The sequence below is a fragment of the Oncorhynchus masou genome, unplaced genomic scaffold (assembly GCF_036934945.1).
Source record: "Oncorhynchus masou masou isolate Uvic2021 unplaced genomic scaffold, UVic_Omas_1.1 unplaced_scaffold_1576, whole genome shotgun sequence".
In the NCBI taxonomy this organism is placed as follows: domain Eukaryota; kingdom Metazoa; phylum Chordata; class Actinopteri; order Salmoniformes; family Salmonidae; genus Oncorhynchus; species Oncorhynchus masou.
Window position 1 is genome coordinate 3,548 of NW_027005826.1, and position 23,953 is coordinate 27,500.

Genomic DNA, 23,953 nt, shown 5'->3' on the forward strand with positions numbered 1-23,953 from the left:
AGAGATCACTCAGTGATCAATAGAGAGAGAGAGAGGCAGAGAGAGGAAGAGAGAGAGAGAGAGAGAGAGAGAGGGAGAGAGAGACCAAGCCCTGCAATGCCAAGAGCTGAGAAAAGAAAGAAAAGAGTTCCCTCATCCTGCTGGTCCTGAGTTCACAAACCTGTTCTACTAACACTGAAGCCTCAGGACCAGAACATCCAATCAATCAGGATAAACCAAATTACAACACAGTCAAAACTAAACTATATTGCTTATTGGGAAACACAATCACAAGCACAAAGCAAAATGCAGTGCTATGTGGCCCTAAATCGACAGTACATCGTAGCTAAATATTTGACCATGGTTACTGATCAAAACCTTAGAAAAACCTTGACAAAGTACAGGCTCAGTGAGCACAGCCTTGCCATTGATGTCAAAAATATAAAACAATTAGAGAGTGTCATTTTCCCAAATTTGAAATCCTTATTCAAGGTCTCAAAGACCTCTCTGATGAGGATAGGCTACCTGTCCTGTTGGGGAGGACGCAGAGAGCTGTGGGTTGGCAGCGCACTACATTGCTGCCTGTCATAAGATGAGGGACAGTGTCTGACAGACCAATCAACCTGCACATGTACTCTACTGTATGCTTATTGTTGTTGTTCAATGTATGGTTATTTTGACACTTGGTTATTGTTGATACTGTTGTTCCGTTGACACTTTTGATTCTCATTTTTATTCACTTTTATATTGTAAATATCTAAAAGAAGCTAATATGTACATTGTTACTTCATGCCAATGAAGCGAATTGAATTGAGATATTACTCAGTAATAGAGAGAGAGAGGGAGAGAGAGAGAGAGAGATTACTCAGTAATTGAGAGGGAGAGAGAGATTACTCAGTAATTGAGAGAGAGAGAGGGAGAGAGGGAGAGAGAGAGAGATTACTCAGTAATTGAGAGGGAGAGAGGGAGAGAGAGAGAGAGAGGTGAGTGCTGTAGCAACTTCCTGCTGTTGCATGAGGCGTTGAGTTGCAGTTATTTTCTCTGTCTGAAACTCTGACAGACTGTTGCACAGAGAGAAGCGGGGGCTGACTGAAGCTAGGCAGGATGCAGGCTATCAAATGTGTTGTTGTGGGAGATGGGTAAGTGTTTTTCATTTTATTTTTATCACATGATATCTTAGTGCTGTGATTTAGTCATTGGTTCAAGGAGCGATCGAACCCTGTAGGAGTTGTATTGGCCTCTCAGTATGTGAAGCCAAGAGTGGATGCTTGTTGATGTCTTCACTTTCTCTGTCCTGGGTGACTTCAAGTGCTTCTCTTTCTGTTCTCTTTTTACATCTACAGAAATATGTGTACAGATATTTCCATTCACAAATCATGTAACAGATTATGAACATGAGTCTGCTGAGAGACCCAGAGGTGTGTTGACACCACTGATCAGGTCTATCCAAAAGATATAGAGTTAAAATAGCTTCCACAGTTAGTGCAGTTCCCTACGACTCATTACCTAGTTCATCATTAGTTGACTAACAGACAACTACTATCTTTCATCCAGCTCTATTGAATCTGAACCCCAAAGCCAACTTCAATGGACTCGTATGGCAGAATAGAACACTATGTAACATGGGACAGTCGTGGTTGTGGATAGGAGAAACCAACACAGTCATAGCAGCTGTATAGTACATGCCAGGACATGCATTTAAAATGCTGCCATGTAAGAGGATCACTGGGACAGTGTCCCAAATGGCACCGAATTCCCTATGTAGTGCACGACTTTTCACCAGAGCCCCTAGGCCCTGTTCAACAGGAAGGCACTATATAAGGAATAGAGTGCCATTTGGGAAGCACAACATGTGTTGTTCAGAGCAGCTGAAACAAGGTAAATACACACATCATGAAGGAGTGATTTGATTGGCTCATAAAATAATAGAATAGAGTGGTTGGTAAATCTATCTCTGTAATTGATGGTCATAACACATGGACCAGTCCTCCTATCTATAGTGTGTACAGCTTGATTTCAGTTCACTTGTCTGACATGTTCAAGGTTGTGTTTTGCAACTCAAAGGTGTGTCATGTCACACACAGTTTGTTTGATGGGTCAGAGACAAAAGTCAGGGTTTTCATCTAATGTTTGTATGGAGGCCCCCATTTCTGTTCTCATTCTTGACATTGTCTGTGAATTCATGGAACTGTGAGGTACGTTAAAACACTGGACCCCAAGAGGTCTTATCAGGCATGGTTTACTAGGACACTGAGAGATGGTGAGGTAGAGGTCATATTGTTAGGAGAGGACTGTGTCCTATCAGACCTGGTTTACTAGGACACTGAGAGATGATGAGGTAGAGGTCATATTGTTAGGAGAGGACTGTGTCCTATCAGACCTGGTTTACTAGGACACTGAGAGATGATGAGGTAGAGGTCATATTGTTAGGAGAGGACTGTGTCCTATCAGACCTGGTTTACTAGGACACTGAGAGATGATGAGGTAGAGGTCATATTGTTAGGAGAGGACTGTGTCCTATCAGACCTGGTTTACTAGGACACTGAGAGATGATGAGGTAGAGGTCATATTGTTAGGAGAGGACTGTGTCCTATCAGACCTGGTTTACTAGGACACTGAGAGATGATGAGGTAGAGGTCATATTGTTAGGAGAGGACTGTGTCCTATCAGACCTGGTTTACTAGGACACTGAGAGATGATGAGGTAGAGGTCATATTGTTAGGAGAGGACTGTGTCCTATCAGACCTGGTTTACTAGGACACTGAGAGATGATGAGGTAGAGGTCATATTGTTAGGAGAGGGGTGTGTCCTATCAGACCTGGTTTACTAGGACACTGAGAGATGATGAGGTAGAGGTCATATTGTTAGGAGAGGGGTGTGTCCTATCAGACCTGGTTTACTAGGACACTGAGAGATGATGAGGTAGAGGTCATATTGTTAGGAGAGGGGTGTGTCCTATCAGACCTGGTTTACTAGGACACTGAGAGATGATGAGGTAGAGGTCATATTGTTAGGAGAGGACTGTGTCCTATCAGACCTGGTTTACTAGGACACTGAGAGATGATGAGGTAGAGGTCATATTGTTAGGAGAGGACTGTGTCCTATCAGACCTGGTTTACTAGGACACTGAGAGATGATGAGGTAGAGGTCATATTGTTAGGAGAGGACTGTGTCCTATCAGACCTGGTTTACTAGGACACTGAGAGATGATGAGGTAGAGGTCATATTGTTAGGAGAGGACTGTGTCCTATCAGACCTGGTTTACTAGGACACTGAGAGATGATGAGGTAGAGGTCATATTGTTAGGAGAGGACTGTGTCCTATCAGACCTGGTTTACTAGGACACTGAGAGATGATGAGGTAGAGGTCATATTGTTAGAGAGGACTGTGTCCTATCAGACCTGGTTTACTAGGACACTGAGAGATGATGAGGTAGAGGTCATATTGTTAGGGAGGACTGTGTCCTATCAGACCTGGTTTACTGAGGTCATATTGTTAGGAGAGGACTGTGTCCTATCAGACCTGGTTTACTAGGACACTGAGAGATGATGAGGTAGAGGTCATATTGTTAGGAGAGGACTGTGTCCTATCAGACCTGGTTTACTAGGACACTGAGAGATGATGAGGTAGAGGTCATATTGTTAGGAGAGGACTGTGTCCTATCAGACCTGGTTTACTAGGACACTGAGAGATGATGAGGTAGAGGTCATATTGTTAGGAGAGGACTGTGTCCTATCAGACCTGGTTTACTAGGACACTGAGAGATGGTGAGGTAGAGGTCATATTGTTAGGAGAGGGGAACATGGCCTTACAGAGAGGGGAGTGTTGTTGTTGTCATATTCATTGTGTCATGAAGTCCATCAGCTATACAAAGGTGAGGGGACATCAGTGTCCAGACAGTTATTGTCTGTGTACCAAATTACACCCTATTCCCGATGGGGTGCTGGTCAAAAGTAGTGCACTATATAGACCCTTATGGGCCCTGGACAAAAGTAGTGCACTAAGTAGGGAATAGGGTGCCATTTGGGACATGGAGAGTGTAAACAACCTGTTTTCAGTGTACAGTAATCGGTGAGTTCACTTCACAGGTTATTATTCAATAGATGTTATACCTAAACAGGTGATTGTAAAGGGATGGGTGGTAAGAGAGGAGGGGAGGGAGATCATGGGTTCCATATAGAACCCTCTGTGGAAAGGGTTCTACATGGAACCTGGGGAATGTGAGATAAATACCAAAAAGGATCTATTTCCTGTTTTTCAGTGCTGACCGTTTCAGAGTAGGAGTGCTGATCTAGAATCAGTTTAGGCTTTGAGATCACAAAGAACGAGACATGGGGGACCTGATCCTAGATCAGCACGCCTTGTCTGAGATGCTTTGTGAATACAGGCCCGGTTCCCATTGGCACATTTTGTCAGCATCATTTACACAAGCCCCCTGCTTGTAACATTAGCTCATATATTACAGTGTTGTATGTTTATCACGATTAGCTGTTTTGTAATATGCCAAATAATATGAAGACATTTTGCCCAGCGTCTGTCTCTTAAACAAGTGTTTTTGGTGAAGGAGGAAGGAGGTTATGGTAAAACCCAGACAGACTCATCACTCTCTAAAACACAAGCTGGCTTCCTGTAAACCATGTGACCTACTCTGGTTGCTGTGGTTATGAGCTCTTGTCAACCTCTGTGACCTCTGTGGGTAGCACGCTGGATATGAGTGTTTGTAAAAATGAAAAAAATGGAAATATTGAGTACAAGACGAACTGAAAAATGACAGAGTATTTGTGTTTGTTTATTTTCTCATACCTAATGTGATGAAGATGCAGGTTGTTTCCAATGGGGAAGAAGATAGACTGAGAGATAGAGACCTGTAGTCATACTAGAAGGCCATGCTACGTCTTCTTCAACAACGGTTCAGTGGAAAAACAAGATGTCCGCCGATGAGAAAGATGATAGTTCACGTATTACTCAACACCCTGATGTAGTTCTAACCCAAGTAATGATGTTGAGGAAGTTGAGACATGGCAGGACACGTTGGGGTAGTGGAATGTGATTGGTTGATTCACCTTGAAATATCCTTACTTGTTGTTTATGGCCAAACCCAGCTTCCTTTGTTCAGACTGGAGTTCTTTGATTGAGCTGTTGGATATGGATCAGAGCCTTGAAAATGCTTCAATGTTTACATTGTCTATTTCATGTGTTGAAACGGTGCAGTTTCCCACTGGGCACAGACGTCATTTCAACGTCTAGTTTGGGTTTACATTTGGTTGAGTTATCAACTAACGTGAACTCAACATGAAATCAACAAAAATGTCATCATGTCATTGGATTTAGGTTCAAAGTTGACGACTTTTTGCAAATTCAATCAGTTTTGTACGTTGATTCAATGTCATCACGTCTTTGTTTTCCTGAAATGACATGGAAACAACGTTGATTCAACCAGTGTTTTCACAGTGGGATGTTGCATTTCCCCCACTAATGGTTAAGGTTAAAGCTATTTAAATGACCATTGAGTCCTATTGAAAACAGTGATGTGTATTTACTCTGTGTGTTTCAGAGCTGTGGGGAAAACATGTCTTCTCATCAGCTACACAACCAACGCTTTCCCTGGAGAATATATCCCTACTGTGTGAGTACACACACACACACACACACACACACACACACACACACACACACACACACACACACACACACACACACACACACACACACACACACACACACACACACACACACACACACACACACTTGATATGTACAGTACACTAGAAAAGTGTGTGTGTTCTCTCCCTCAGCTTTGATAACTACTCAGCCAATGTGATGGTGGACAGTAAGCCAGTCAACCTCGGTCTCTGGGATACAGCAGGACAGGAGGACTATGACAGACTGAGACCACTGTCCTACCCACAGACGGTACACACAAGCACACACATACACATTTATTTATATATAATATACACACACACACACACACACATTTATTTATATATAATATACACACACACACACTTATTTATATATAATATAGACACACACACACACACATTTATATATCATTTACACACACACATACACACACACACACACAAACCTAATTGAGTCTAATGCATGGAGCTTTCTCTCTCTCTCTCTCTCTCTCTCTCTCAGGATGTGTTCCTCATCTGTTTCTCTCTGGTGAGCCCAGCCTCCTACGAGAACGTCAGAGCCAAGGTGATCCTCTCTAGATTCTACCTGTATCTATCACATTCAGGGTTTGCGTTGTAAAATTCAATCATTCATTCATTGAAATTTCCCAATTATTTTCCATAATGTCTTTTCAGCATGTTAATTGGTAATTGAATATTCAGCCTGCAGAATTGACTGAACCGAAGTTGAATTAAGTTCCATAAAACATAAAGCTGTATGAGGGTGAATTGAATTGAGCCCTAACCGAAATGACAGTGAGGATTCAAAGTGCATGTCCTAGTAGTGACCACTAGATGGCGGTGTGTCCCCACACTGTCAGAGGGACTGTTTGCTCCTACTGTGTCGAGCCTACTCTCTCCTCCGTCACACACCTCTCGTCCAGTGAAAGCGCTTTGGATATATTTAAACATCTTTTCATTATTATTTTCAAGATCTTTTCATTATGTCTACAAAGTCTATTCAGCGTTGCGACAGAACAGTGGGTGTGAAATGCGACACACACAAAACAGCCGTCATCACTTGGGAACAAGGACCTTGACATTTTTATTTGAGATATTAATTCTTCTTTTTATTAGTTTTCACATATTAAAGCTAGAATCCTTCGTTGCTACATCCATTTTTGGACTTATAAATTACTCATATGTAGCTATTGATTCTTGAAAAATATACATTTACATTTACATTTAAGTCATTTAGCAGACGCTATTATAAATGCCTCATAAGCTTTAAATCAACTCAAAATCAAATCAAATTGATTCATATAGCCCTTCGTACATCAGCTGATGTCTCAAAGTGCTGTACAGAAACCCAGCCTAAAACCCCAAACAGCTAGCAATGCAGGTGTAGAAGCACGGTGGCTAGGAAAAACTCCCTAGAAAGGCCAAAACCTAGGAAGAAACCTAGAGAGGAACCAGGCTATGTGGGGTGGCCAGTCCTCTTCTGGCTGTGCCGGGTGGAGATTATAACAGAACATGGCCAAGATGTTAAAATGTTCATAAATGACCAGCATGGTCAAATAATAATAATCACAGGCAGAACAGTTGAAACTGGAGCAGCAGCACGGCCAGGTGGACTGGGGACAGCAAGGAGTCATCATGTCAGGTAGTCCTGAGGCATGGTCCTAGGGCTCAGGTCCTCCGAGAGAGAGAGAGAAAGAAAGAGAGAAAGAGAGAATTAGAGAGAGCATACTTAAATTCACACAGGACATCGGATAAGACAGGAGAAGTACTCCAGATATAACAAACTGACCCTAGCCCCCGGACACATAAACTACTGCAGCATAAATACTGGAGGCTGAGACAGGAGGGGTCAGGGGAAACTGTGGCCCCATCCGATGATACCCCCGGACAGGGCCAAACAGGAAGGATATAACCCCACCCACTTTGCCAGAGCACAGGCCCCACACCACTAGAGGGATATCTTCAACCACCAACTTACCATCCTGAGACAAGGATGAGTATAGCCCACAAAGATCTCCACCACAGCACAACCCAAGGGGGGGGGGAGATCACATGACACACCACTCCTAGGGACGGTATGAAAGAGGCCTAGTAAGGCAGTGACTCTGCCTCTAACCCTGTAATAGAGTTAGATGCAGAGAATCCCAGTGGAAAGAGGGGAACCGGCCAGGCAGAGACAGCAAGGGCGGTTCGTTGCTCCAGAGCCTTTCCGTTCACATTCACACTCCTGAGCCAGACTACACTCAATCATAAGACCCACTGAAGAGATGAGTCTTCAGTAAAGACTTAAAGGTTGAGACCGATTTTGCGTCTCTCACATGGGTAGGCAGACCATTCCATAAAAATGGAGCTCTATAGGAGAAAGCCCTGCCTCCAGCTGTTTGCTTAGAAATTCTAGGGACAATTAGGAGGCCTGCGTCTTGTGACCGTAGCGTACATGTAGGTATGTACGGCAGGACCAAATCAGAGAGATAGGTAGGAGCAAGCCCATGTAATGCTTTGTAGGTTAGCAGTAAAACCTTGAAATCAGCCCTTGCCTTGACAGGAAGCCAGTGTAGGGAGGCTAGCACTGGAGTAATATGATCAAATTGTTTGGTTCTAGTCAGGATTCTAGCAGCCGTATTTAGCACTAACTGAAGTTTATTTAGTGTTTTATCCGGGTAGCCGGAAAGTAGAGCATTGCAGTAGTCTAACCTAGAAATGACAAAAGCATGGATACATTTTTCTGCATCATTTTTGGACAGAAAGTTTCTGATTTTTGGAATGTTACGTAGATGGAAAAAATCTGTCCTTGAAACAGTCTTTATATGTTCTTCAAAAGAGAGATCAGTAACGCCGAGGTCCTTCACAGTTTTATTTGAGACGACTGTACAACCATTAAGGTTTATTGTCAGATTCAAAAGAAGATTTCTTTGTTTCTTGGGACCTAGAACAAGCATCTCTGTTTTGTCCGAGTTTAAAAGTAGAAAGTTTGCAGCCATCCACTTCCTTATGTCTGAAACACATGCTTCTTGAGAGTGCAATTTTGGGGCTTCACCATGTTTCATTGAAATGTACAGCTGTGTGTCATCCGCATAGCAGTGAAAGTTAACATTATGTTTTCGAATGACATCCCCAAGAGGTAAAATATATAGTGAAAACAACAGTGGTCCTAAAACGGAACCTTGAGGAACACCGAAATTTACAGTTGATTTGTCAGAGGACAAACCATTCACAGAGACAAACTGATATCTTTCCGACAGATGAGATCTAAACGATTCCAGAACTTCTCCGTGTAGACCAATTTGGGTTTCCAATCTCTCCAAAAGAATGTGGTGATCGATGGTAGCCGCACTAAGGTCTAGGGGCACGAGGACAGATGCAGAGCCTCGGTCCGATGCCATTAAAATGTAATTTACCACCTTCACAAGTGCCGTCTCAGTGCTATGATGGGGTCTAAAACCAAACTGAAGCATTTTGTCTACATTGTTTGTCTTCAGGAAGACAGTGAGTTGCTGCGCAACAGCCTTTTCTAAAATTTTTGAGAGGAATGGAAGATTCGATATAGGCCGATAGTTTTTTATATTTTCTGGGTCAAGGTTTAGCTTTTTCAAGAGAGGCTTTATTACTGCCACTTTTAGTGAGTTTGGTACACATCCGGTGGATAGAGAGCCGTTTATTATGTTCAACATAGGAGGGTCATGAACAGGAAGCAGCTGTTTCACTAGTTCAGTTGGAATAGGGTCCAGTATGCAGCTTGAAGGTTTAGAGGCCATGATTATTTTCATCATTGTGTCAAGGGATATAGTACTAAAACACTTGAGTGTCTCCCTTGATCCTAGGTCCTAGCAGAGTTGTGCAGACTCAGAACAACTGAGCTTTGGAGGAATACACAGATTTAAAGAGGAGTCCGTCATTTGCTTTCTGATAATCATGATCTTTTCCTCAAAGAAGTTCATGAATTTATTACTGCTGAAGTAAAGGCCATCCTCCATCCTCTTTAACTGTCGTACCCCATCAGAACCCAAAATATACGCTTGTTTTTGAACTCAAATGTCAACTAATACTGTATAGCCTCAAACCATGTTTAAAATTATACATTTGATATCATGGATGGCCAATCCTTGCATCCTTAGCTCTGTCTGGCGAAACAGGGGCGTTTGTTATTGTTTCGATTAAGGATTGTAGCTTTAACGATGCAACATAACAAAACTATAATTTCCTTCTTCAGGTGGAGAGAGGCTGGTGGTGTGACATACATTCTCAAATAGGGCTTCTTTCATACTGCAATAAACTATGAACATATTGATGGCAGGACTCCATAGTGAGGAAGCCCCCCCGGACATGCCCCGCTCCGTCTCCCAACCAGACGATGAAGGTGTTAAATATCTATTAGATGTCAGGTGCATTGGGTCAGGGCCCGTAGCAGAGGGCCCGTAGCCACACGGGGATGGGTCCCCCGGGAGAGGGCCACACGGGTTGGGTCCCCGGGAGAGGGCCACATGGGAATGGGTCCCCCAGGAGAGGGCCACACGGGGATGGGTCCCCCAGGAGAGGGCCACACGGGGATGGGTCCCCCGGGAGAGGGCCACACGGGGATGGGTCCCCCGGGAGAGGGCCACACGGGGATGGGTCCCCCAGGAGAGGGCCACACGGGGATGGGTCCCCCAGGAGAGGGCCACACGGGGATGGGTCCCCGGGAGAAGGCCACACAGGGATGGGTCCCCGGGAGAGGGCCACACGGGGATGGGTCCCCCAAGAGAGGGCCACACGGGGATGGGTCCCCCAGGAGAGGGCCACACGGGGATGGGTCCCCCAGGAGAGGGCCAGGCAGCCCCGCCACACAATGCCAATGTTTAGAAAATAATTTTAATATTAAACAATAGTTGTTTATTTATTTTCACACAGGAGTTCTGTAGTGTTCAAATACAAAGACATTAACACATAATCATGTCATATGACAGCAATGTTTGAAATAGTGAGGGAACCTCTCCACCCCCTCCACAGAGACCCACTCCCAGGCCGCTCCATCCCCTCCCCAGAGACCCACTCCCAGGCCGCTCCATCCCCTCCCCAGAGACCCACTCCCAGGCCGCTCCACCCCCTCCCCAGAGACCCACTCCCAGGCCGCTCTACCCCCTCCCCAGAGACCCACTCCCAGGCCGCTCCACCCCCTCCCCAGAGACCCACTCCCAGGCCGCTCTACCCCCTCCCCAGAGACCCACTCCCAGGCCGCTCTACCCCCTCCCCAGAGACCCACTCCCAGGCCGCTCCATCCCCTCCCAGAGACCCACTCCCAGGCCGCTCCACCCCCTCCCCAGAGACCCACTCTGGGGCCGCTCTACCCCCTCCCCAGAGACCCACTCCCAGGCCGCTCCATCCCCTCCCCAGAGACCCACTCCCAGGCCGCTCTACCCCCTCCCCAGAGACCCACTCCCAGGCCGCTCCATCCCCTCCCCAGAGACCCACTCCCAGGCCGCTCTATCCCCTCCCCAGAGACCCACTCCCAGGCCGCTCCACCCCCTCCCCAGAGACCCACTCTGGGGCCGCTCTACCCCCTCCCCAGAGACCCACTCCCAGGCCGCTCCATCCCCTCCCCAGAGACCCACTCCCAGGCCGCTCCACTCCCTCACCAGAGACCCACTCCCAGGCCGCTCCATCCCCTCCCCAGAGACCCACTCCCAGGCCGCTCCACCCCTCCCCAGAGACACACTCCCAGGCCGCTCTACCCCCTCCCCAGAGACCCACTCCCAGGCCGCTCCATCCCCTCCCCAGAGACCCACTCCCAGGCCGCTCCATCCCCCCTCCCCAGAGACCCACTCCCAGGCCGCTCCATCCCCTCCCCAGAGACCCACTCCCAGGCCGCTCCATCCCCTCCCCAGAGACCCACTCCCAGGCCGCTCCATCCCCTCCCCAGAGACCCACTCCCAGGCCGCTCTACCCCCTCCCCAGAGACCCACTCCCAGGCCGCTCCATCCCCTCCCAGAGACCCACTCCCAGGCCGCTCCACCCCCTCCCCAGAGACCCACTCCCAGGCCGCTCCATCCCCTCCCCCAGAGACCCACTCCCAGGCCGCTCCATCCCCTCCCCAGAGACCCACTCCCAGGCCGCTCCACTCCCTCCCCAGAGACCCACTCCCAGGCCGCTCCACTCCCTCCCCAGAGACCCACTCCCAGGCCGCTCCATCCCCTCCCAGAGACCCACTCCCAGGCCGCTCCACTCCCTCCCCAGAGACCCACTCCCAGGCCGCTCCACTCCCTCCCCAGAGACCCACTCCCAGGCCGCTCCATCCCCTCCCAGAGACCCACACCCAGTGTGTCCTCCCCTCTAGCTCCTGACCCAGATGTTAATAAATATATGTTTGTTGTAAGATGAACCAGGTCAGGTGAACCAGGTTAGGGTCAGAGGAGAGAACCGTACAAGCAAGGGTCCTATGGAAAAGGGTTGAGCAGTCCCGCCCAGGGTTAGGGAGTAACTGATTTAATGTAATCTGATTACAAAAAAACTGTAACTGTAATCAGTTATGTTACCAGCAAAAATATTGCAATCAGATTACAGATACTTTTGAAAAACTAGGTAATTACTACTTGGATTACTTGAAAATTATAAAGGATGTTTGTGACAAAATAATTGATTAAACCTTTCTGTTTTATCCATAACATTCAAATCAGCATTAAAAAACATTGAAGTTGAAGTTTGTTCCAGCTGAGTGAGTCTGTCCAGTCAGAGACCACTATGATGACACCAAACGCGTGAAAGTAATCAGATTACGTTTCTGAGTTTTGAGTATTCTAAAAATTACGCTACTGATGACAGTTTTGGACAGGTAACTAGTAACTGTAATGGATTACATTTAGAAAGTAACCCACCAAACCCATGTCCTGCCCCTCAAAACAAATGGCCCTCACAATGTTTGTCTGATTTAAGGAAAGAATAAATAAATCAGTGGTAATATGAGACAAAGACATCAGAACACATTTATTTCATGTAACAACGGAGGTGTAGCAACACCTGGGTCTATGTTACCAATCAACAATGATGTTTCCTCCCAAAGGACATACTGGTTCAGTCTAAGTATAACAGACAGGCTTCCCAAGTAGTGTAAAAGAGGTCTGTTTCTTGACTGTGTCCATCTCGCTAATAATAACCGAAATGAAAGCTAGAAAGTTAGGGAGCATCCAAAATTCCTAAACGATGGATAGAGGACTATTTTTTCCAAATGTTGACGGTGATTAAATGTTACCGATTTTCAGCGTGGCCCTCCCTCTGGCCCTCGTGGAGGAGCAATTGAGACCCCAGGGTCAAAATGAGTTGGCAGCCCTAATGTAGTGTGTAATGGAGCACTACAGTTGTTCCAGTAAGAGGAACCATCTGACCAGCACGGTAACACATGCAACAACATCACACTTTGTTGTTCATAACCTTGTCACGGCTGGAGTTAAGGTGAGGAGAACCTCTAGGGGGCAGAGTTCCCTAGTCATCCCCAAACATCTGACAGAGTATGGACCATATGTAACAGGTATGGTTTGATCATGGGACACGACTAGAACCGGGGCAGTAAAGTGGCTGGTCCCCCTGGTAGCGGTCACAGGTGGAGTCCATGTCAGGGTACATGTAGATAGTCTATACTTGGTCTAGTGCATATGCGTAGTTTTAATTGAATGAGACTATGTGTCGCACAGATAGAGTAGTAGTGATGTCACAATGACACACACACATTCTATTGAGTAGAATCCACTGCCTTTTTAGTCTCTTCTCATCTGAAGAGACTCTTCAGAACACTCCATTTGGATCTGGCTTTTAAGACATATCTAGTCTTGTTTGTAAGGATTTTTTTCAATAGCTATCCCACATTACACAATCCACTCATGTTAATTCTGTTGCCCCTTCACTCTCTTCTCCATCCAATGCCCAAAGTATTTCTGTGTTTTTTGTTTCTCCTTGCTGTTTTACTGTTGTCGCCATGACGACCGGGTCCGTATACCGCAAATGTTGTTCTATGCCGATACTAGATTATCATAGTGTTGCTATGGGTCACAACATGATGGAATGATGCTTCCTCTTTGTGTTGAGTTTCTATCCGTATGCTCAAGTGTGTTTGTGTATGTGTGTACCTACATACAGTATATTTATCATAGGACACAGTGTACCCACATACAGTATATTTATCATAGGACACAGTGTACCTACATACAGTATATTTATCATAGGACACAGTGTACCCACATACAGTATATTTATCATAGGGCACAGTGTACCCACATACATACAGTATATTTATCATAGGACACAGTGTACCTACATACAGTATATTTATCATAGGACACAGTGTACCTACATACAGTATATTTATCATAGGACACAGTGTACCGACATACAGTATATTTATCATAGGACACAGTGTACCCACATACATACAGTATATTTATCATAGGACACAGTGTACCTACATACAGTATATTTATCATAGGGCACAGTGTACCCACATACATACAGTATATTTATCATAGGACACAGTGTACCCACATACAGTATATTTATCATAAGACACAGTGTACCTACATACAGTATATTTATCATAGGACACAGTGTACCCACATACATACAGTATATTTATCATAGGACACAGTGTACCTACATACAGTATATTTATCATAGGACACAGTGTACCTACATACATACAGTATATTTATCATAAGACACAGTGTACCTACATACATACAGTATATTTATCATAGGACACAGTGTACCTACATACATACAGTATATTTATCATAAGACACAGTGTACCTACATACATACAGTATATTTATCATAGGACACAGTGTACCTACATACATACAGTATATTTATCATAGGACACAGTGTACCCACATACAGTATATTTATCATAGGACACAGTGTACCTACATACAGTATATTTATCATAGGACACAGTGTACCTACATACAGTATATTTATCATAGGACACAGTGTACCCACATACAGTATATTTATCATAGGACACAGTGTACCCACATACAGTATATTTATCATAGGACACAGTGTACCCACATACATACAATATATTTATCATAGGACACAGTGTACCCACATACATACAATATATTTATCATAGGACACAGTGTACCCACATACATACAATATATTTATCATAGGACACAGTGTACCCACATACATACAGTATATTTATCATAGGACACAGTGTACCCACATACATACAGTATATTTTTCATAGGACACAGTGTACCTACATACATACAGTATATTTATCATAGGACACAGTGTACCCACATACATACAGTATATTTATCATAGGACACAGTGTACCTACATACATACAGTATATTTATCATAGGACACAGTGTACCTACATACATACAGTATATTTATCATAGGACACAGTGTACCTACATACATACAGTATATTTATCATAGTACACAGTGTACCTACATACATACAGTATATTTATCATAGGACACAGTGTACCTACATACATACAGTATATTTATCATAGGACACAGTGTACCTACATACATACAGTATATTTATCATAGGACACAGTGTACCCACATACATACAGTATATTTATCATAGGACACAGTGTACCGACACAGTATATTTATCATAGGACACAGTGTACCTACATACAGTATATTTATCATAGGACACAGTGTACCCACATACAGTATATTTATCATAGGACACAGTGTACCCACATACAGTATATTTATCATAGGACACAGTGTACCCACATACAGTATATTTATCATAGGACACAGTGTACCTACATACATACAGTATATTTATCATAGGACACAGTGTACCCACATACAGTATATTTATCATAGGACACAGTGTACCCACATACAGTATATTTATCATAGGACACAGTGTACCCACATACAGTATATTTATCATAGGGCACAGTGTACCTACATACAGTATATTTATCATAGGACACAGTGTACCCACATACAGTATATTTATCATAGGACACAGTGTACCTACATACAGTATATTTATCATAGGACACAGTGTACCCACATACAGTATATTTATCATAGGACACAGTGTACCCACATACATTCAATATATTTATCATAGGACACAGTGTACCCACATACATACAATATATTTATCATAGGACACAGTGTACCCACATACAGTATATTTATCATAGGACACAGTGTACCAACATACATACAGTATATTTATCATAGGACACAGTGTACCCACATACAGTATATTTATCATAGGACACAGTGTACCCACATACAGTATATTTATCATAGGACACAGTGTACCTACATACAGTATATTTATCATAGGACACAGTGTACCCACATACATACAATATATTTATCATAGGACACAGTGTACCCACATACAGTATATTTATCATAGGACACAGTGTACCAACATACATACAGTATATTTATCATAGGACACAGTGTACCTACATACATACAGTATATTTATCATAGGACACAGTGTACCTACATACATACAGTATATTTATCATAGGACACAGTGTACCTACATACATACAGTATATTTATCATAGGACACAGTGTACCTACATACATACAGTATATTTATCATAGGACACAGTGTACCTACATACATACAGTATATTTATCATAGGACACAGTGTACCTACATACATACAGTATATTTATCATAGGACACAGTGTACCTACATACATACAGTATATTTATCATAGGACACAGTGTACCTACATACAGTATATTTATCATAGGACACAGTGTACCCACATACAGTATATTTATCATAGGACACAGTGTACCCACATACAGTATATTTATCATAGGACACAGTGTACCCACATACAGTATATTTATCATAGGACACAGTGTACCTACATACATACAGTATATTTATCATAGGACACAGTGTACCCACATACAGTATATTTATCATAGGACACAGTGTACCCACATACAGTATATTTATCATAGGACACAGTGTACCCACATACAGTATATTTATCATAGGACACAGTGTACCCACATACATACAGTATATTTATCATAGGACACAGTGTATCCACATACAGTATATTTATCATAGGACACAGTGTACCCACATACAGTATATTTATCATAGGACACAGTGTACCCACATACAGTATATTTATCATAGGACACAGTGTACCCACATACAGTATATTTATCATAGGACACAGTGTACCCACATACATACAATATATTTATCATAGGACACAGTGTACCCACATACATACAATATATTTATCATAGGACACAGTGTACCTACATACATACAGTATATTTATCATAGGACACAGTGTAACCACATACAGTATATTTATCATAGGACACAGTGTACCCACATACAGTATATTTATCATAGGACACAGTGTACCCACATACAGTATATTTATCATAGGACACAGTGTACCCACATACATACAGTATATTTATCATAGGACACAGTGTATCCACATACAGTATATTTATCATAGGACACAGTGTACCCACATACAGTATATTTATCATAGGACACAGTGTACCCACATACAGTATATTTATCATAGGACACAGTGTACCCACATACAGTATATTTATCATAGGACACAGTGTACCCACATACATACAATATATTTATCATAGGACACAGTGTACCCACATACATACAATATATTTATCATAGGACACAGTGTACCCACATACAGTATATTTATCATAGGACACAGTGTACCCACATACATACAGTATATTTATCATAGGACACAGTGTACCCACATACAGTATATTTATCATAGGACACAGTGTACCCACATACAGTATATTTATCATAGGACACAGTGTACCCACATACAGTATATTTATCATAGGACACAGTGTACCCACATACATACAGTATATTTATCATAGGACACAGTGTACCTACATACATACAGTATATTTGTCATAGGACACAGTGTACCTACATACATACAGTATATTTATCATAGGACACAGTGTACCCACATACAGTATATTTATCATAGGACACAGTGTACCTACATACATACAGTATATTTATCATAGGACACAGTGTACCGACACAGTATATTTATCATAGGACACAGTGTACCCACATACAGTATATTTATCATAGGACACAGTGTACCCACATACATACAGTATATTTATCATAGGACACAGTGTACCCACATACAGTATATTTATCATAGGACACAGTGTACCTACATACAGTATATTTATCATAGGACACAGTGTACCCACATACAGTATATTTATCATAGGACACAGTGTACCAACATACAGTATATTTATCATAGGACACAGTGTACCAACATACAGTATATTTATCATAGGACACAGTGTACCCACATACATACAGTATATTTATCATAGGACACAGTGTACCCACATACAGTATATTTATCATAGGGCACAGTGTACCCACATACATACAGTATATTTATCATAGGACACAGTGTACCCACATACAGTATATTTATCATAGGACACAGTGTACCCACATACAGTATATTTATCATAGGACACAGTGTACCAACATACAGTATATTTATCATAGGACACAGTGTACCCACATACAGTATATTTATCATAGGACACAGTGTACCTACATACAGTATATTTATCATAGGACACAGTGTACCCACATACAGTATATTTATCATAGGACACAGTGTACCCACATACAGCATATTTATCATAGGACACAGTGTACCCACATACAGTATATTTATCATAGGACACAGTGTACCCACATACATACAGTATATTTATCATAGGACACAGTGTACCAACATACAGTATATTTATCATAGGACACAGTGTACCCACATACAGTATATTTATCATAGGACACAGTGTACCCACATACAGTATATTTATCATAGGGCACAGTGTACCCACATACAGTATATTTATCATAGGACACAGTGTACCAACATACAGTATATTTATCATAGGACACAGTGTACCCACATACAGTATATTTATCATAGGGCACAGTGTACCCACATACAGTATATTTATCATAGGACACAGTGTACCCACATACATACAGTATATTTATCATAGGACACAGTGTACCCACATATAGTATATTTATCATAGGACACAGTGTACCCACATACAGTATATTTATCATAGGACACAGTGTACCCACATACAGTATATTTATCATAGGGCACAGTGTACCAACATACAGTATATTTATCATAGGGCACAGTGTACCCACATACAGTATATTTATCATAGGACACAGTGTACCTACATACAGTATATTTATCATAGGACACAGTGTACCCACATACAGTATATTTATCATAGGGCACAGTGTACCCACATACAGTATATTTATCATAGGACACAGTGTACCTACATACAGTATATTTATCATAGGACACAGTGTACCCACATACAGTATATTTATCATAGGGCACAGTGTACCCACATACAGTATATTTATCATAGGACACAGTGTACCTACATACATACAGTATATTTATCATAGGACACAGTGTACCCACATACATACAATATATTTATCATAGGACACAGTGTACCCACATATAGTATATTTATCATAGGACACAGTGTACCTACATACATACAGTATATTTATCATAGGACACAGTGTACCCACATACAGTATATTTATCATAGGACACAGTGTACCTACATACAGTATATTTATCATAGGACACAGTGTACCTACATACATACAGTATATTTATCATAGGACACAGTGTACCTACATACATACAGTATATTTATCATAGGACACAGTGTACCCACATACATACAATATATTTATCATAGGACACAGTGTAACCACATACAGTATATTTATCATAGGACACAGTGTAACCACATACAGTATATTTATCATAGGACACAGTGTACCTACATACAGTATATTTATCATAGGACACAGTGTACCCACATACATACAATATATTTATCATAGGACACAGTGTACCCACATACAGTATATTTATCATAGGACACAGTGTACCCACATACATACAGTATATTTATCATAGGACACAGTGTACCCACATACAGTATATTTATCATAGGACACAGTGTACCCACATACAGTATATTTATCATAGGACACAGTGTACCCACATACAGTATATTTATCATAGGACACAGTGTACCCACATACAGTATATTTATCATAGGACACAGTGTACCTACATACAGTATATTTATCATAGGACACAGTGTACCCACATACATACAGTATATTTATCATAGGACACTGTGTACCCACATACAGTATATTTATCATAGGGCACAGTGTACCCACATACAGTATATTTATCATAGGACACAGTGTACCCACATACATACAGTATATTTATCATAGGACACTGTGTATCCACATACAGTATATTTATCATAGGACACTGTGTATCCACATACAGTATATTTATCATAGGACACAGTGTACCTACATACATACAGTATATTTATCATAGGACACAGTGTACCCACATACAGTATAATTATCATAGGACACAGTGTACCTACATACAGTATATTTATCATAGGACACAGTGTACCTACATACATACAGTATATTTATCATAGGACACAGTGTACCCACATACAGTATATTTATCATAGGACACAGTGTACCTACATACAGTATATTTATCATAGGACACAGTGTACCCACATACAGTATATTTATCATAGGACACAGTGTACCCACATACAGTATATTTATCATAGGACACAGTGTACCCACATACAGTATATTTATCATAGGACACAGTGTACCCACATACAGTATATTTATCATAGGACACAGTGTACCCACATACAGTATATTTATCATAGGACACAGTGTACCCACATACAGTATATTTATCATAGTATAACAGGAAGAACATAGATGGTGTTCCCAATTAAGACTCAACATCTGTGTCTTGTGATGTTTTTTTGCCTCCCAAATGGCACCCTGTTCCCTATAGTGTACTACTTCTGACCAGGGCCCATAGGGCTCTACTTCTGACCAGGGCCCATAGGGCTCTACTTCTGACCAGGGCCCATAGGGCTCTACTTCTGACCAGGGCCCATAGGGCTCTACTTCTGACCAGGGCCCATAGGGCTCTACTTCTGACCAGGGCCCATAGGGCTCTACTTCTGACCAGGGCCCATAGGGCTCTATATAGGGAACAGTGTTCCATTTTGGACTGGGCCATTATGATAGCTGATGGATACTGCTGGTTATCTCTAGAAGAGGACATATACCTTGGTTACTCTCCGATAAACCTTTAAATGGACTAATTACTTTAAAAAAAAATCTTTCTCCGGCTCTCTTATCATCCTCCCTCCCTTTCTCTCCCTCTCTACTGTCTCTACACCCCATCATCCTCCATGTCTACTATCCCATCATCCTCTTGGCTAATGTTGATAACCAAGCATTTTTATCCCCCAGCACTCTCACTCTCACTCTCTCTCTCCAAGGGGCTTTATTGGCATGGGAAACATGTGTTAACATTTTTTATTTTTTATTTTACCTTTATTTAACCAGGCAAGTCAGTTAAGAACACATTCTTATTTTCAATGACGGCCTGGGAACAGTGGGTTAACTGCCTGTTCAGGGGCAGAACGACAGATTTTTACCTTGTCAGCTCGGGGGTTTGAACTTGCAACCTTCCGGTTACTAGTCCAACGCTCTAACCACTAGGCTACCCTGCCGCCCCATAGCAAGTGAGGTATATAATATACAAAAGTGAAATAAACAATAAAAATTAACAGTAAACATTACTCATACAGAAGTTTCTAAACAATAAAGACATTACAAATGTCATATTACGTATATATACAGTGTTGCAACGATGTACAAATGGTTAAGGATACCCAAGGGAAAATAAATAAGCATAAATATGGATTGTATTTACAATTGTGTTTGTTATTCACTGGTTGCCCTTTTCTTGTGGCAACAGGTCACACATCTTGCTGCTTTGATGGCACACTGTGGTATTTCACCCAGTAGATATGGGAGTTTATCAAAATTGGGTTTGTTTTCGAATTCTTTGTGGATCTGTGTAATCTGAGGGAAATATCTGTCTCTAATATGGTCATACACTGGGCAGGAGGTTAGGAAGTGCAGCTCAGTTTCCACCTCATTTTGTGGGCAGTGAGCACATAGCTTGTCTTCTCTTGAGAGCCAGGTCTGCCTACGGCGGCCTTTCTCAATAGCAAGGCTATGCTCACTGAGTCTGTACATAGTCAAAGCTTTCCTTAAGTTTGGGTCAGTCACAGTGGTCAGGTATTCTGCCACTGTGTACTCTCTGTTTAGGGCCAAATAGCATTCTAGTTTACTCTGTTTTTTTGTTAATTCTTTCCAATGTGTTAAGTAATTATCTTTTTGTTTTCTCATGATTTGGTTGGGTCTAATTGTGTTGCTGTCCTGGGGCTCTGTGGGGTCTGTTTGTGTTTGTGAACAGAGCACCAGGACCAGCTTGCTTAGGGGGCTCTTCTACAGGTTCATCTCTCTGTAGGTGATGGCTTCGTTATGGAAGGTTTGGGAATCGCTAGAATTTAATGTCTCTTTTCTGGATATGATAATTATTGGGTATTGACCTCCCTACTGCTCTGCATGCATTATTTGGTGTTTTACATTATACAAAAGGATATTTTTGCAGAATTCTGCATGCAGTCTCTCTCCCTCTCTCTCTATATATACTGTATATATATATATAAATCTCTCTCTCATATATATATATATATATATATATATATATATATATATATAGAGAGAGAGAGAGAGAGAGAGAGAGAGAGAGAGAGAGAGAGAGAGAGAGAGAGAGAGAGAGAGAGAGAGAGAGAGGCTGCATGCAGAATTATATATATATACATTTCTCTATATATGTACATTTCATAGGTTTCTACAGTGGAAATCACTGGTGGCTACTACTTGATAATAAAATATTTCTCCCTCACTTTTTTAAATTTCTCTCTCTCCTCGTCCTCCTCCTCCACCCACTCCCTCTCTCTCTCTCTCTCTCCTCGTCCTCCTCCTCCACCCACTCCCTCTCTCTCTCTCTCCTCGTCCTCCTCCTCCACCCACTCCCTCTCTCTCTCTCTCCCTCGTCCCTCCTCCTCCACCCCCTCCCCCTCTCTCTCTCCTCCTCCCCCTCCCCCTCCCTCTCTCTCTCCTCGTCCTCCTCCTCCCCCCCTCCCCCCCTCTCTCTCTCTCTCTCTCTCTCTCTCTCCTCCTCCCCCCACCCCTCCCCCTCTCTCTCCTCCCCTCCCCCACCCCCTCCCTCTCTCTCTCTCCTCGTCCTCCTCCTCCACCTCTCTCTCTCTCCCTCTCTCTCCTCCTCCCCCACCCCTCCCCTCCCTCTCTCTCTCCTCCCCCTCCCCCTCCCTCTCTCTCTCTCCTCCCCCTCCCCCTCCCTCTCTCTCTCTCCTCCTCCCCCACCCCCTCTCTCTCTCTCACTCTTTAGTGGTACCCAGAGGTGCGTCACCACTGCCCGTCAACTCCTATCATCCTAGTGGGTACTAAGCTGGATCTGAGGGACGAGAAGGAGACCATCGAGAAGCTCAAAGAGAAGAAACTGGCCCCCATCACCTACCCACAAGGCCTAGCGCTGGCCAAGGACGTTGGTAGGTCACTGCATATAATAATCCAGTGCTTTTTATGATGATAGAGCTAAAACACTTTGTGTTAACAGCTGATAGGGCTTTATAAAATACAGGAGAATTGTTTGATTGCTATTTTGTTTTCCAAGTTGTACCAATCTATTCAGACTACACCTCCTCAGATTCATATCTGAGATTAATGTTTACATACAGCATACTGTTCATGGAGAATTAAGTGCCTAGCTGGGATGTATGCATGTACAAAGTATTGACCTCTCCCCTTCTCTCTCTCTCTCTCCCTTTCCCCCTCCCTCCCTCCCTCCTTCCTTCCCTCCCTGCTCCTCCCTCCTCCTCCATCTCCCTCCCCAGACTCTGTGAAGTACCTGGAGTGTTCTGCTCTGACCCAGCGTGGCCTGAAGACAGTGTTTGACGAGGCTATCAGGGCAGTACTCTGCCCACAGCCAGCCAAGGTCGGGAAGAAGAAATGTCTACTGCTCTAACAGGTGAGAGGGAGGGAGGGAGAGGGAGGGGGAGGGGGAAGAAGAAATGTCTACTGCTCTAACAGGTGAGAGGGAGGCAGGGAGGGAGGGAGTGATGGATGGAGACGGAGGGATTGAGTGAGGGAGGGGGGAGGGAGAGAGAGAAAGGAAATGAGGAAGGTAGAGGGAAGGAGGGAGGGAGGAAGGGAGAGAGGCACGGCCTCTTCCCACAGCCCACC

General features: G+C 42.9%; 1 protein-coding gene across 2 annotated transcripts in view; it reads left to right on the plus strand.

Moving 5' to 3' along the window:
• The first annotated feature begins 1,011 nt into the window (after positions 1 to 1,011).
• LOC135531295 (ras-related C3 botulinum toxin substrate 2-like) overlaps positions 1,012 to 23,953 on the plus strand; it is a 23,427-nt gene continuing 485 nt past the window's right edge. Inside the window, exons 1-6 of one of the 2 annotated variants that reach the window (XR_010453992.1) lie at positions 1,012 to 1,118; positions 5,534 to 5,605; positions 5,775 to 5,892; positions 6,127 to 6,189; positions 23,100 to 23,263; positions 23,605 to 23,738. Coding sequence is in view for 1 of the 2 variants with exons in the window: in XM_064959414.1 (XP_064815486.1) it covers positions 1,084 to 1,118; positions 5,534 to 5,605; positions 5,775 to 5,892; positions 6,127 to 6,189; positions 23,100 to 23,259; positions 23,605 to 23,735 (579 nt within the window). In the remaining variant the exon portion in view is untranslated. The remainder of the gene's footprint in view (positions 1,119 to 5,533; positions 5,606 to 5,774; positions 5,893 to 6,126; positions 6,190 to 23,099; positions 23,264 to 23,604; positions 23,739 to 23,953) is intronic. The other variant, XM_064959414.1, reaches the window with a different exon arrangement.